At 37.3% G+C, this 13,756-nt stretch overlaps 1 protein-coding gene across 5 annotated transcripts in view; it reads left to right on the forward strand.

Moving 5' to 3' along the window:
- Positions 1–13,756, forward strand: part of RPS6KC1 (ribosomal protein S6 kinase, 52kDa, polypeptide 1) — a 240,061-nt gene that overhangs the window by 169,453 nt on the left and 56,852 nt on the right. For all 5 annotated transcript variants that reach the window (XM_011929408.1, XM_011929407.1, XM_011929404.1 and 2 more), the window contains 2 exons: positions 10,387–10,434; positions 12,034–12,166. In XM_011929408.1, coding sequence (XP_011784798.1) covers positions 10,387–10,434; positions 12,034–12,166 — 181 coding nt within the window. The remainder of the gene's footprint in view (positions 1–10,386; positions 10,435–12,033; positions 12,167–13,756) is intronic.

A 13,756-nucleotide genomic window follows, 5' to 3' on the forward strand; every position in this document is an offset into this window, starting at 1 on the left:
GGATGGTCTCGATCTCCTGACCTCGTGATCCGCCCGTCTCAGCCTCCCAAAGTGCTGGGATTACAGGCTTGAGCCACCGTGCCCGGCCAATTTTTGTATTTTTATAGAAAAAGGGTTTCGCCATGTTGGCCGGGCTGGTCTTGAACTCCTGGACTCAGCAATCTGCCCGCCTCAGTCTCCCAAAGTGCTGGGATCGCAGATGTGAGTCACTGTGCCCAGCCTTCTGTTGCCATTTTAAAACTAAGAATTAAAAGATGCTTTTGTGTAATTTTCTGGAAAATATCTTCTATACTTATTTTCTTCTAACTACATTTAAAATACATTTCAAAAAGCAGAAAGCAAAGATGAAGTCTAAGAAAATTTCCTATGAATACATTTCTTTTACAATGAATATATGCCAGTTATTCAGTGTTAGAATTGAATATAGTTAGATTCTTGAGATTCTGTTTTTAAAAGACACCACAGTATTTTGGTTTGATATGAGGTATTATGGTAAACATGATCATTACCTTAAATGTATGGCATCAGGTTTTTAAAGTGGTATTTTGCAGATTTTGTTAAATCTGTCTCAAAGTCTGTTTTCTCATGTTATGTTTGAAGTATGGGTATGATAGTACCAGAAAAGCAAGCCTTTCAAAACATAATACTCCATAAAAAATACAATCTTTATTATTATCCATAGACTAAATAAAACACCTTACATTTTATATTTCATTTTATTCACCATAATCCATATTTTCAATTAAATTGCAGGTGATTTTAAATATGATTAGACTTTTTTTTTTTTAATAGAAAGATCACATAATGACTTAAATCTATTCCATTAGGAGTAGTATTTCTCTTGTCTTTTTGTTCAGCCATTGGAGTCCCCTGTGACCTTGGGTACTTTTTCCATAGGCTAACTGATGGTTCATGATGTTCTGTATTTTCTGGTAGTTTGCCTGTTGCCTGCCTCTGGGTTCGTCATCCCCCTTATGCTGACTTAGGCAGTATTTCTTCAGTCTCTTATCTCGGGGCTTTGATGCATATGTTCTGAAGGTGGCCACAGTGACTTTGGGTAGCAGCAGATGGTAAACCTTCAGGCTGCCACCGGCTAAACTGGTGTTAAGTTGGAAAGTTAACGTTTGATGAAGAATCAGTAGTGCATATGAAAGAGGTTTGACTGCTGAAATATCTTTTAATTAAAAATTAGCATACTAAAACCTTTGTGAATGTCTGGGAGTTTAAAGAAATCTACAATTCGTTGTGTTCTTATAGAAGTAGTTATTTACCAGTTTAGTCTTATGTTACTTATTCTTCCTAACCTGGTTCCTTTTCCCCCGTTTCTGCCCCAATTCGTTGGTAGTTAAGATAAATAAGATAACTACATAAATTGAAAAATAGGATGCTTTTAGGAATCCCAGGTATTTGGATAAACAGAGTATATTTTGAATTATGGCATTTTGGATTTTAATAACTATGAAGAGATGTGGATTTTAAGTACAATCTTCATATAATTCTGATAGATTTGGTCTGTTTTTTTCTACCTTTGAAGGTATTTCTGGATCAAATAGGAGCCTGAAGAACTCAACCTGCCTCAAAGAGATATTTCATTTTGTTCTAAATTAGTTGGTGATTGTTGACTCTGACATTCTTAACTTTGTTAACTTTGCAGAAATTGATGCAGCAACTTCTGATGAGCTAAAGCTGTAGGCGCAACATATTTTGCTTTTGGAGTTACTGAGCAGTGGGTACAGGGAACACTGCTAACCTTTTTGGATTATTTGTTCACTCCATGATAATGTGCTATGTGGGAAGTTCTAGCACAAATAAAACATTGGTAAGGCTCCAAAGGATTTTCTTTGTTACCCATAAATCTTAGGGGTACCTTATATATTTTTCTCAATTTAAAACGTATCCTTGAGAGTAGTAGCTGAAAATATCTTTTAGACTGGAGTTATAAGTATCCATGTCAAATTTTACTCTTTAAGCTTGCATTTTCATCAGTGGAAAACTTACAAAACCAAAGACAGATTGGTTTCATGGCATAACATGAGAGAAGTGTCTCTGCATGGTCTGTTCATGCTGATGCTCTTGATGGTGCAGCTTCTGATGGACTAAAGCTGTAGGAGCAACATCTTTTGCTTTTGGAGTTGCTGGGCAATGGTACAGGGAACATTGCTGGCCTTCTGATGCCAAAGAAAGAGAAGTTAGACCGCAGTTGGGAGAATTCTTGATATTAAAGGTTGCTGAGTACTATTCCTTGTTTTCTAGTAGTTGCATTTTTATAAAGATGCCTGATGAAAATAAGGTGTGGAATTAAGAGTAGAAACGCATTTTGGATGTTTTAAGAATACAAAGTGAGTTTTATTTTAGCAGAAAATATGAATAACATTTGATAATCATGCATGGTGTTAGGGGAGGAAAGCAAAGTTTTAATGCTCTAGGTTTGTTGTTCAGAACCATTTCTATAGAAGGATAATGTTACCAGCTTTTGTAAATTTGCCCATCTAGTTAAAAATTCAGATCTAATACTAGTCAAGTATGGACTATTTTTGAAAGAGAGTATAGTAAGTGCAGTCATGTTCATATGAAAGTACGTTGGGAAAAACTCTTACATGCAAAATTGGGCTTGTAATATTTTCTCTAGTTTCTTTACTGTGTTGATTTTATTCTTTCTGTTATCGTTATTTATGTATGAATTACCAGGAGCATGACTTAACACAGTTGATATCTCATTCAGATTATAAGCAGCAAACACAAATCAGATTATATGCGACACCATTAAGGGATGCTCTGTGTTTGTCCTGTGGTCTTTTTGTTTCTTTTCTTATTTTCAATAGTTCTTGGGGTACTGGTGGTTTTGGTTACACAGATCAGTTCTTTAGTGGTGATTTCTGAGATTTAAGTGCATCTATTACTCAAGCAATGTACCCTGTACCCAATACGTAGTATTTTATCCCTCACCCACCTCCCAACCTTCCCTCCTGCGTCCCCAAAGTCCGTTAGATCATTCTTAAATGCCTTTGCATCCTCATAGCTTAGCTCCCACTTATGAGAACATATGGTATTTGGTTTTCCATTCCTGAGTTACTTCACTTAGAGTAATGGCCTCCACCTTCATCCAAGTTGCTGCAAAAGACATTATTTCATTCCCTTTTATGACTGAGTAGTATTCTATGGAGTATATATACCACATTTTCTTTATCCACTCACTGGTCGCTGGGCACTTAGGTTGGTTTGGTATCTTTGCAGTTGCTAATTGTGCTGCTGTAAACATGTATATGCACGTGTCTTTTTCATATAGTGACTTCTTTTTCTTTGTGTAGCTACCCAATAGTGGGATTGCTGGATCGAATGGTAATTCTACTTTTAGTTCTTTAAGGAATCTCCATAATGTTTTCCATGGTGGTTATACTAATTTTCTGTAGACTGAAGCATATTTTAACGAGTATTAATTGTTCTGGAGTCCCATGAAGTAACTGGCACCAAAGTAGAGACAGACGTTCCCTCAAATTACCCAAGTAATCTTTCTTTTAAAAGGAATTGGAGCTGAAGTTATTTTCAGAGACTTCCAAACTTCCATTGTCAACATTTAAATTAAATATCTTAAGATTCATGAATGGGGAGACACTTAATCCCCACTGAAGGGAACTCTCCACACTTCTTCACCACAGTCATAGTTTCTTCGTAGTAGCATATCTCTTTTCTCTTCTCCATATTATTTTTCTTTCTATGCTTAAAAATAATCATCATTTGATACTTTTGGTGTACCCCTTCTCCCTCTTTTCTTTGCAAAGATGGTTGCCTACTTAAATATTACTCCTTTCTTAATTCTAGTTAACAAATAGACTCTAACCTGTAATCAGGTGGAGCTTTTCCTACTACTATTATGAAAGAAAAGTGGGCAAGTTTCACTGTGCTGTTGGAATTGAAGAACAGATGAGGTGAATCCTTAAGGAATAAGTTTTCTGCTTCCCCACTGCACCCTCCCTCAAGTTAGGAGCTGTTATTTTGTGTATTAGTATGGGCAAAGATGAAGCAATCTCTTCTGTTAGACCATATGCTAATATAGGGCTGATAAGTAAGTGTGAAAAATGAAAGGGAGAAACACACTAATTGTATTCTTTCAATAAGGTATGCTATCCAAGATAATTATTTCGTGACAGTTTTAGTTATAGTACTTGTTTTATCATGAAATAAAAGATGGTTTTAGGAGGCTTTTATTGGAAAGACAATTGTATCAAGCTAGTACAAATTAGATTTTTGTCTTTATAAAGGTGAGCAAACCCATGAGCAGTTTTTAAATTGATGTGTTCTAGTCTACAAATGAACAAATTCTGTTTGAGGGTTAAAGAAGCTATTATTTTGTCCTTTATGCTGACAGTTCCATTACAGATTGGCCTACTGTTGGCATTTAAAAAAATGTTTGGCTCCTTATGATCTTTGTGCATGCAACTATAATATTAATGCAGCACCATAGCACTGTTCATTAAGAAATGACTTTAAATGAGGTTGAAGCGTGTAAATTTGGAAAGATACAGATGTTAAATGCAGTCGTTTCTCTTTGTGTACAGCTGTATGGCTAATAATTTCCAAGCGGCTAAAGCTCTTGTTAGCAGGAGTGCTGGTGTGTTAAGAATGGCTCTATAAATAACTTTAAGAACTGAAGTTGAAGGTGCTTCTTTTAAAGACTATTGTTAACTAAACATTATTGCCAAACAGATGGAAAGCATTCACCAGCCTGATGTTTTTGGGTCTAATTATATTATCACCAGCCCTGTACGGCTCAGTTGAAGAGGTGTATCCAGAGGCCAATTTATAATCATTTAGCCAACACCTGTTTGGGAGAAATTGACAGTCAAAGGGCACATTTTTAAAAAATCACATATGTTCTTGTGTTTATTGCCTCAATGTGAACGTTGTCTAGTTGCACACAAACTTCGTAGGAGAAGAAAATATAAACAAAGCAGCATTTCCCAGCCTTGTTTATCCATCTTAATTTTGTTTTTTTTGTTTTTTTTTTTTTGGGAGATGGAGTCTCACTCTGTTGCCCAGGCTGGAGTGTGGAAGTGGCATGATCTCAACTTATTGCAACCTCTGCCTCCCGATTCAAGTGATTCTCATGCCTCACCCTCCTGAGGAACTGGGATTACAGGTGCCCACCACCATGCCCGGCTAATTTTTGTATTTTTAGTAGAGACGAGGTTTCATCATGTTGGCCATGGCTGGTCTTGAACTCCTGACCTCAGGTGATCCATCCACCTTGGCCTCTCAAAGTGCTGGGATTACAGGCATGAGCCACTGCACCCAGCCAATTTGACCTTTTTATCTGATCTGCTTCATGCTTCATGGCTAAGTGAGATCAGTAAAGAGGTATCACTCCTGATTTATGCAGGTATATTTTGTTGAGTCAATTAAGAGGCTTTTTATAGGGAGAAGTTGTTTCCTTTGATTGTACAGCTTCCATGCCTTTTACCTAGTGAGATGTATTCTACTTCATATAGATGTGTCTTGTTCAAATAGAATTGGCTTTCTGGTAAGTGACTTAACAGTCTCACCTCATATAGGCCAGGCACGATGGCTCACGCTTCTAATCCCAGCACTTTGGGAGGCCAAGGCGGGTGGATCACAAGGTCAGGAGATCGAGACCATCCTGGCTAACATGGTGAAACCCCGTCCCTACTAAAAATACAAAAAATTAGCCAGGCGTAGTGGCGGGTGCCTGTAGTCCCAGCTACTCGGGAAGCTGAGGCAGGAGAATGGCATGAATCCAGGAGGCAGAGCTTGCAGTGAGCCAAGATCGTGCCACTGCACTTCAGTCGGGGCAACAGAGCAAGACTCTGTCTCAAAAAAAAAAAGTCACACCTCGTATAAAAACAAATGAGACTGAAGGAACACTAAATGTCTTCACAGATTCAACAGATGTTCAAAATATGTTTATTGAGCTCTCCTTTGCAGAAAGAGGGCCATGGTGCCTCCTTTTTACATTCTTTTTTTTTTTTGAGACGGAGTCTCGCTCTGTCGCCCAGGCTGGAGTGCAGTGGCCGGATCTCAGTTCACTGCAAGCTCCGCCTCCCGGGTTTACGCCATTCTCCTGCCTCAGCCTCCCGAGTAGCTGGGACTACAGGCGCCCGCCACCTCGCCCGGCTAGTTTTTTGTATTTTTTAGTAGAGACGGGGTTTCACCAGGTTAGCCAGGATGGTCTCGATCTCCTGACCTTGTGATCCGTCCGTCTCGGCCTCCCAAAGTGCTGGGATTACAGGGTTGAGCCACCGCACCCGGCCTCCTTTTACATTCTTGATATGTTGATTTAACTCTTAAAGTTCACAGATGTGTTTTCATATTTTGGAGGCTCAAGATTTGTGTTGATTATAACTCAAAGGGCAGCTATGGAGAGAATAAGTCTATCCCATCTGAAAAATAATAAAAGTCAAACCCTTTGTTTCAACTGATGATCCCACTATTTCGTTTTAGTGTTTTTCCTTCTTCTGACATACTTTGCTATTGAAAGGCTTATATATGTCACCTCTATTTTCTTATCACTCATTATTAACTCCCTGCAATCTGGCTTTTATCTTCAGCAGTTCACTGTACAATGCTGTATTGAAAGTTACATATGACTTCCTAACTGCCCTAACCAGTGATGGTTTCTCAGTCCTCATTCTTTGTGGCTTCTCTCTGTTGTTTGGCATAGATTACACTCATCTTAAGCATCCTCTTTCTCTGTCATCTGAACCACCATGTTTTCTCTTTGTACTTTTCTCACTACACTTTTGGTTAAAGTCTTATTTGCTCACAATATTTCAACTATGAATATTTTCAAAATTCAGAAATAAATAGTATAGCTTAGCAGTTAAAGAGAAAGAAACCTGGAGCCAGACTACCCTCTACCACTTATTATCTTTGCGAGTATGGACAAAGTCCTGAGGTTAAAGAAGTTCCAGTGTTTCAGAGTGCACTCCAGAGAGATACAATCAGTTTTATGTTTATTTCCTTATCTGTAAACTTGATTAATAAAAGATACCTACCTCTTTGGATTGTTGAGAGAGTTACATGATTTAATTCCTTAAAGCCCAGCACAGTGACTGAAATAAAGGAAGTGTTCCAGTGGGATTCATTCTTGTGTCTTTAGTTTTTATCTTTAGGGAGAATGCTCAAATATAAATCATTAGTACCGACTTATTTTCTAAGCTCTATTCCCATGTCGTCATTTACCTTACAAACTTTTAGACTTGAATTCACTAACCATATGTTTATTAAACATTCACTGTGTGAGAACAGTGTATTATGTGATAGAATAATTTTTATGCTATTGGTTTTCTATTGCTGTCATAACAAATTACCACAAAGTTGGCAGTGTATAACAACTAAATTATTAAAGTTCTATAGGTCAGAAGTCTAATACAGTTGCTGGTTTGAAATCAACGTGCTGGCAAGGCTATATTCCTTACTGGAGGCTCAGGAGAGGAATCTGCTTCCAAGCTCATTCAGGTTGTTGACTGAATTCTGTTCTTTCCATAGAGTTGTAGGACTGAACTCTGTTTCTTTGCTGGCTGTCAGCCAAGGACTACTCTGTACTCCTAGAAGTTGCCTAGGTTCCTTCTTAGGCTTGCTATGAGATCCTAGAAGCCTCTCTTCAGTTCTTGCATGTGGGCCTTTGCACCTGAGAGCCAGCAGCCATGCATCCCTTTCATGCTTTGAATATGATTTTCCTTTCAGCCATATCATTTCTGTGCTTTGCATTTCTTTTTGTAGAAGATAGTCTCTGTTTTTGAAATGGATTCATGTGATATTTTGGAACCCACCCAGATAATCCAGTGTAATCTCTCTGTTTCAAGGTCCGTACCTTAATTATATCTGCAAAGGCCTTTTTGCCAGTAACATAACACGTTCACAAATGCTGGGGATTCTTAGGGTGTGAACATCTTTGGGGCCCATTATCCTGCCTTACCGCATGCACATAAAGAGCTTGAAGTCTCATTGGGAGACAGACCCCCAAATTGAAGGGTTAGAGATGCTACAATAGATGTTGGTGCTGTGTAAAACAGCAGAAGAAAGGAAGAAAGTAGTCAGTGTTACTGAGAGATAGAGTGACATTTGTGCTGCGTATGGAAAGATGCATACTTGTTTGATAAGTGGCTGGGGGAACATTTCAGGGAAAAAGAAGCAATAATAGTGATAGCAGTAATAGCAACTGGCTGTACTTTTATCAGATTATCTTACTGAAATCCTCACATTTGTTAGATACTGTTACCGACCTTTATAGCTTCTACATAATAAAAATGTCTTATGTCCATAAGAAGACATGTCTGTAATGTCTTTTAATGTAGAATAGAATGGTCAAATTATTTCACTGGGCCAGACCTGGTGGCTTATCCCTGTAATCTCAGCACTTTGAGAGGCCAAGGCAGGTGGATCACTTGAGCCCAGGAGTTCAAGACAAGCCTAGGCAATACAGTGAGACCCCTGTCTTACGGGGGGAAAAAAAAAGATTCATCCAGGCATTGTGGCACATGCCTGTAGTACCAGCTACTTGGGAGACTGAAGTTGGAGGATCGTTTGAACCTGGGAGGTTGAGTCTGCAGTGAGCTAAAAATCACACCACGGCACTCTAGCGTGGGTAGCAGAGTGAGACCCAGTCTCAATGAAAATAAAATAAAACAAAATAAATCATTGACTTGTTGGGATGATTACTATTGATTACACATGGGTAAAGTATAGCACATAGTAAATGCTTAAAATATGGCAGATTAGAGAATAGAGGGTGGATAAGAGAAGTGCTTAGGAGGTACAATTGATTTGATTGGTTTAGAATTGATTCTAAATACTTGATATTTAGAAGGTGATCAGTGTATAATTGTTGAGTACTGGATCAGTCACTTGTTCTGAAGGTGGGAGGCAGGAGAGAGTTCATAGTAACTTAGACCGCTGTTTCAGAGCATGCATGGAAGATGGTCTTACTTAGTACCATAGGAGGAGGAGCAGGCTGTTTGTGTGTTTGTTTGATGAAGGCAGGGCCTTGGGAAGAGGATATGCGGTACCTGTGAGAATGTTGTATTGAAATTAATGGAAATTTAAGTAGTGTAGGTCAGACACTCAGAAGAGAAGATAAAGATGAAGTTGTCACTGTTTTTTCAACTTGATTATCTAAAATGGAATTTTCCATCTTCTCAAACTGGTTTCCCATCTCAACTTTTCTGTTTCTTCTCACCTTTTAAAAATTCTTTATTTTTTTCAAGCTTAACATCTTTTTTTTCATCCTTAATTTCTGTCTCTCCTTATCCAGTGGTGGGCTGGTAGATATTTGACAGCTCTCTGGTAGGGTGAAGAGGCTCATTTGCAGAGTTTGCTGATTTCTGTAGTACAAATCCTCCTCCTATGGCCAATTTCAGTCTGCGGCTGCTTTTGTTGTATAATGACAAAGTTGAAAAGCTGTAACAGAGACTGCATAGGCCAGCAGAGCCCCAAATATTTACAGTCTGGCCCTTTAAAGAAAAAGTTTACTAATCTTTGCTATTGTAGTATTTCCAAAATAATAAAGCCTTAGTAGGGTGGGATAATTTCACACTTCTGTTAATTTATTTTATCCATCAAGATGAGGGGTGGGAATGAGTAGTTTAAGGGGGCAATGTGTGAGAGGTTATGAAGGATCTTGAAGTCATTTTATGGGCTGAAGCTTTTTCTCTCAGTGAGATAAGAAGAGTGCCATGTTCTAACTTATCTTTTAAAAAGAAAACCCTGGCCGCTGCTTTGAGGATAAACCACGGGGCAGCACAGATGGAAGCAGGGAGGTCAGTTGGGACACCATAGTTACAAGTTAGGTAAGAGTTGGTCTTTGCTTGAATCAGAGTATTAACTGTGGAAATGGTAAGGTGAGTTCAGATTCTGGATACATTTTGAAGACAGAGCTGATAGGATTTGGTGGAAAGAGGTGTTAAGGTGAATCCAGGGTAAAATGGTACCAAAAGGATGCCTTAGGCTAGAGCCTGAGTTATTGAGATCACATTATAGCAAGTTGCTACATAGGAGATTTTAGGAAGAAAATTGGGACTTGAACAATTTTTTTTGAACCACTTCCTGTTGATCATATATGTTCCAAGAGGGAAAACTCTGTTTAAAATAATATGTCCTTTACTTCTAACAAATACATTTAAAAATACTTCAGGAAACAGTAATGTTTCTAAAATATGTCATTTTTAGAAAAGGAAACCATAATAAAGCCTATTTTGGATAAGATAATTTTGATCCTATAATTTGCCAACTTAAAAAAAATTATTCAGAAATGAACAATTTTGGGGAGGGGATTAAATTTCAGCCCTGCCCCACTCTTAAAGTTTAGTTTAAAGCTAAGAGTTAATGTTTCATTGTATTGTTAATACATTATTACTCATGTCTTTTATGTAGGTTTTACTTGTAATGGACACAAGGACAGAACAGACTTTCATTTTAAAAGTAAGTAAAAGTTGTAGCCAGGTGCGGTGCCTATAATCCCAGCACTTTGGGAGGCTGAGGTAGGCAGATCAACTAAGGTCAGGAGTTCGAGACCATCCTGGCCAACATGGTGAAACCCCTGTCTGTACTCAAAATACAAAAATTAGCCAGGTGTAATGGTGGGTGCCTATAATCCCAGTTACTCGGGAGGCTTAGGCAGGAGAATCACTTCAACCCAGGAGGCAGAGATTGCAGTGAACCAAGATTGCACCATTGCACTCCAGCCTGGGCAACAAGAGTGAGACCCTGTTTCAGAAAAAAAAGAGTAAGTAAAATTTATATGTTTAATGAATTTAAAATTTTAATTTCAAATTATGCTTCTGAAAGAAAATATTTTAGTTAGTATTTAGTTAATACTAACTAAGTAGTTAATATTTAGTTAATACTAACTAAGTAGTTAATATTTCCCCCCTAGGTTTTGAATGTCTTTTAATGTTGTTTCTGGTGATATTTATTTACTTTTTTTTTTTCTATCCTTCCATCATGGTTGATAGCATGCATTTAACAATTTTTTTTTTGATACAGAGTATGGAGGAAATAATTTGGATAAATTGAAGAATCATTTCGTGTTGTTTGAATGTGTAGTGTGTAAATACATCTCAAGAACTTTTTTATAATCGTGAAGACTACACACAGTCTCACCTTCGATTATCACTTCAGTTCTTAAGAGCTAAAATTTTGCCTTAAAGTCTTGTTACAGGTATTTTGGGAAAGCATTATCTGCATTCCTGGTCCTCTTTTTGATCTAAATTTAATTTTGATTCTATACATAATGTAATTTATAACTAAATTAATCAGGAGAGAAAGAACCCTCAATTTTGAAATTTTGAAATTGTATTTGGAATGGCTGTGCTAGTACATAGTCTGAAAATATCCTGATTTAAGCACTTTGACAGCATTCAGAAGATGAATTTATTAATTTTATATTTCTTTTTCTGATGCTTTTTCTTTTTCTGATAAGGCATGGCAGTAGGTCACATTGACACATACTGAAACACGTGTGTGTGTGTGTGTGTGTGTGTGTGTGTGTGTGAATATACTTTATCATTGACATTTCCCCAGTTTTTAAAAACAGAGTATGACACCAGAAAATAGACAAACCTTATTCCTTGTAAGAAGACTTAATATTGTTTGCACTTCTGGGGGATAGGATTTTAAAATTGCCTGCTTAATCTAAGAATACATTTTATGTCTCAGGAGTTTGCATTGGTCTTACAATGTCTACTGCTTTAAAGATATAGATAAGTAAAATAAAGCTTAAGAAAAGGTCACAGAGAAATAACTGTGTGTCATCCTGATGACTTAGTTTGAGAGCATCTCTAATAAAAACACTGACCCACGTAATTGATTTTAATGGCAGCTTTGTGGCATCTTCCTTCTCTGGATTCACGCCAGATGCCATCAGCAGAGCCTCCAGGGACTAGGGGGCATAGAGCAGCAGATGAGTGGTTTCTCTGAAGCCCAGAGTAACTCAGATAGATTAGTTTGGTTGATAAACACAGAGCACAGCAGGCTCCAAAGGCAACTGAGGATACAACTGACCTTTTTGTTCTCTGTCAGGGTCTAAGGAAAAGCAGTGAATACAGCAGGAACAGAAAGACCATCATCCCCCGCTGTGTGCCCAACATGGTGTGTCTGCATAAGTACATCATCTCTGAGGAGTCAGTATTTCTTGTGCTGCAGCATGCGGAAGGTTGGTTTGTAGTTTGGATTGTTTATGCAGTGAAGCATGTCACCTACTTAGCTTCCAGTTTCTCTCTGTCATTTCATGAGCAGATAGAATATCTGAAACATGTTTAAGAAACCATTTCCTATTCCTCTGCTCTACCTCCCTACTTTGAGTTGTGAGGGAAAATGAAAACCCAGGTGAACAGCAGATTTCATGTGAACTATGGTACCATTTGTAGATTTACTTCACTACTTACTTTCTCATGAAATTTACCTAATATAATGAGAACTTTAATGTGAATGTGTGGTAAGAGAGCTAGATTTTATTTTAGTGATATTTTGTTCACTTGTTCCCTGCTGAAAGGATACATTATGTTAGATGACTAAAATGAAAAGCGTCCCCTGAAGAATTAATTAATTACCTCCTTCTTTTAGAAGTCAAGGGTGTTTGCTTAACATTTGACGTTACCTAGTTATTCTGATCTGAGTTTTTATGAATACAGCCATTGGCATCACATATGGGTACAAAGCAGAGGCATAGTTCTCTGCCTTCAAACTATTTATGAAATTTCAGCTCTTTGTAAAGGGAACAGGTGGCAAAAAATATTATGTTTTGATTTTTTTTTTGCCCTTTAATACCTGAATTTAAATAAATAGTTTTTTATTTAGGATGACTGCGAACACATATAAATATAAATTCACTTAATACATATTGCCATTTGACTTTTAAGAGGTGTTCGTAAAATAGTACAAAAATTTTAATTGTTTCCCGTATTTCGTGAAGGCATTATTATTTTTATATAACTATTGTACTTTACTAATAGGCATAACATTTGTATTTAATACAATTTTTTAGGAAAAGAAGTCATTGCTTTCTGGAATGAGGTCTCATATGATAACGAATGCAAGATTTTTGATGGGGGCAGTAAACAATATTGTTTATTGTGAAGTACAGCACAAGATAACTACAGATGGAGGGAAGACCTCCATATGCAGCATTTAATAGGAAATTCAGAAGGGGCTCTATGGTCTCTCAGGTATTAAGAGAGTTAATTGTGTGTGTGAATTGGATAACTAATTCACCTTTGTTCAGACATTATAGACAGCTTTTATCTGAGGATACCAGTGCATTACAGACATTATTGAATTAGAGGTCATGTCATCTGATAGCGAAATACAGCCACCTCTGGTGTGGAACAAAATAACTTGCGTAGTAATAATCCATAATAATTTAGAACAAGGTCAGTAGGATGAATGTAATTATAGTCAATATTCTATTACCCAGTGTGGATTATTCATGTTGGAGATTATCTATGGCAAAATTTTCAATCTTAGCTTACCTCTGTTATTTGTAGCTGTATCTTCCTCTTCTTCCTCTTCCTTTTCCTTCTCCACATAATTTTTCAGTTTTTTTCTACCATCTTCTCACTGTCCCTTATACCTCTTGAAGCTGATGTTTCAATTGATTTTACTTGAATAGTGTGGAAAATTTTTATAATCTTTTAAAGTCATAGACTTATGACTTTTTTTTTTATTATTATACTTTAAGTTCTAGGGTACATGTGCATAACGTGCAGGTTTGTTACATATGTATACTTGTGCCATGTTGGTGTGC

The sequence above is a fragment of the Colobus angolensis genome, unplaced genomic scaffold, assembly GCF_000951035.1.
Source record: "Colobus angolensis palliatus isolate OR3802 unplaced genomic scaffold, Cang.pa_1.0 Scaffold81, whole genome shotgun sequence".
Taxonomy (NCBI): domain Eukaryota; kingdom Metazoa; phylum Chordata; class Mammalia; order Primates; family Cercopithecidae; genus Colobus; species Colobus angolensis.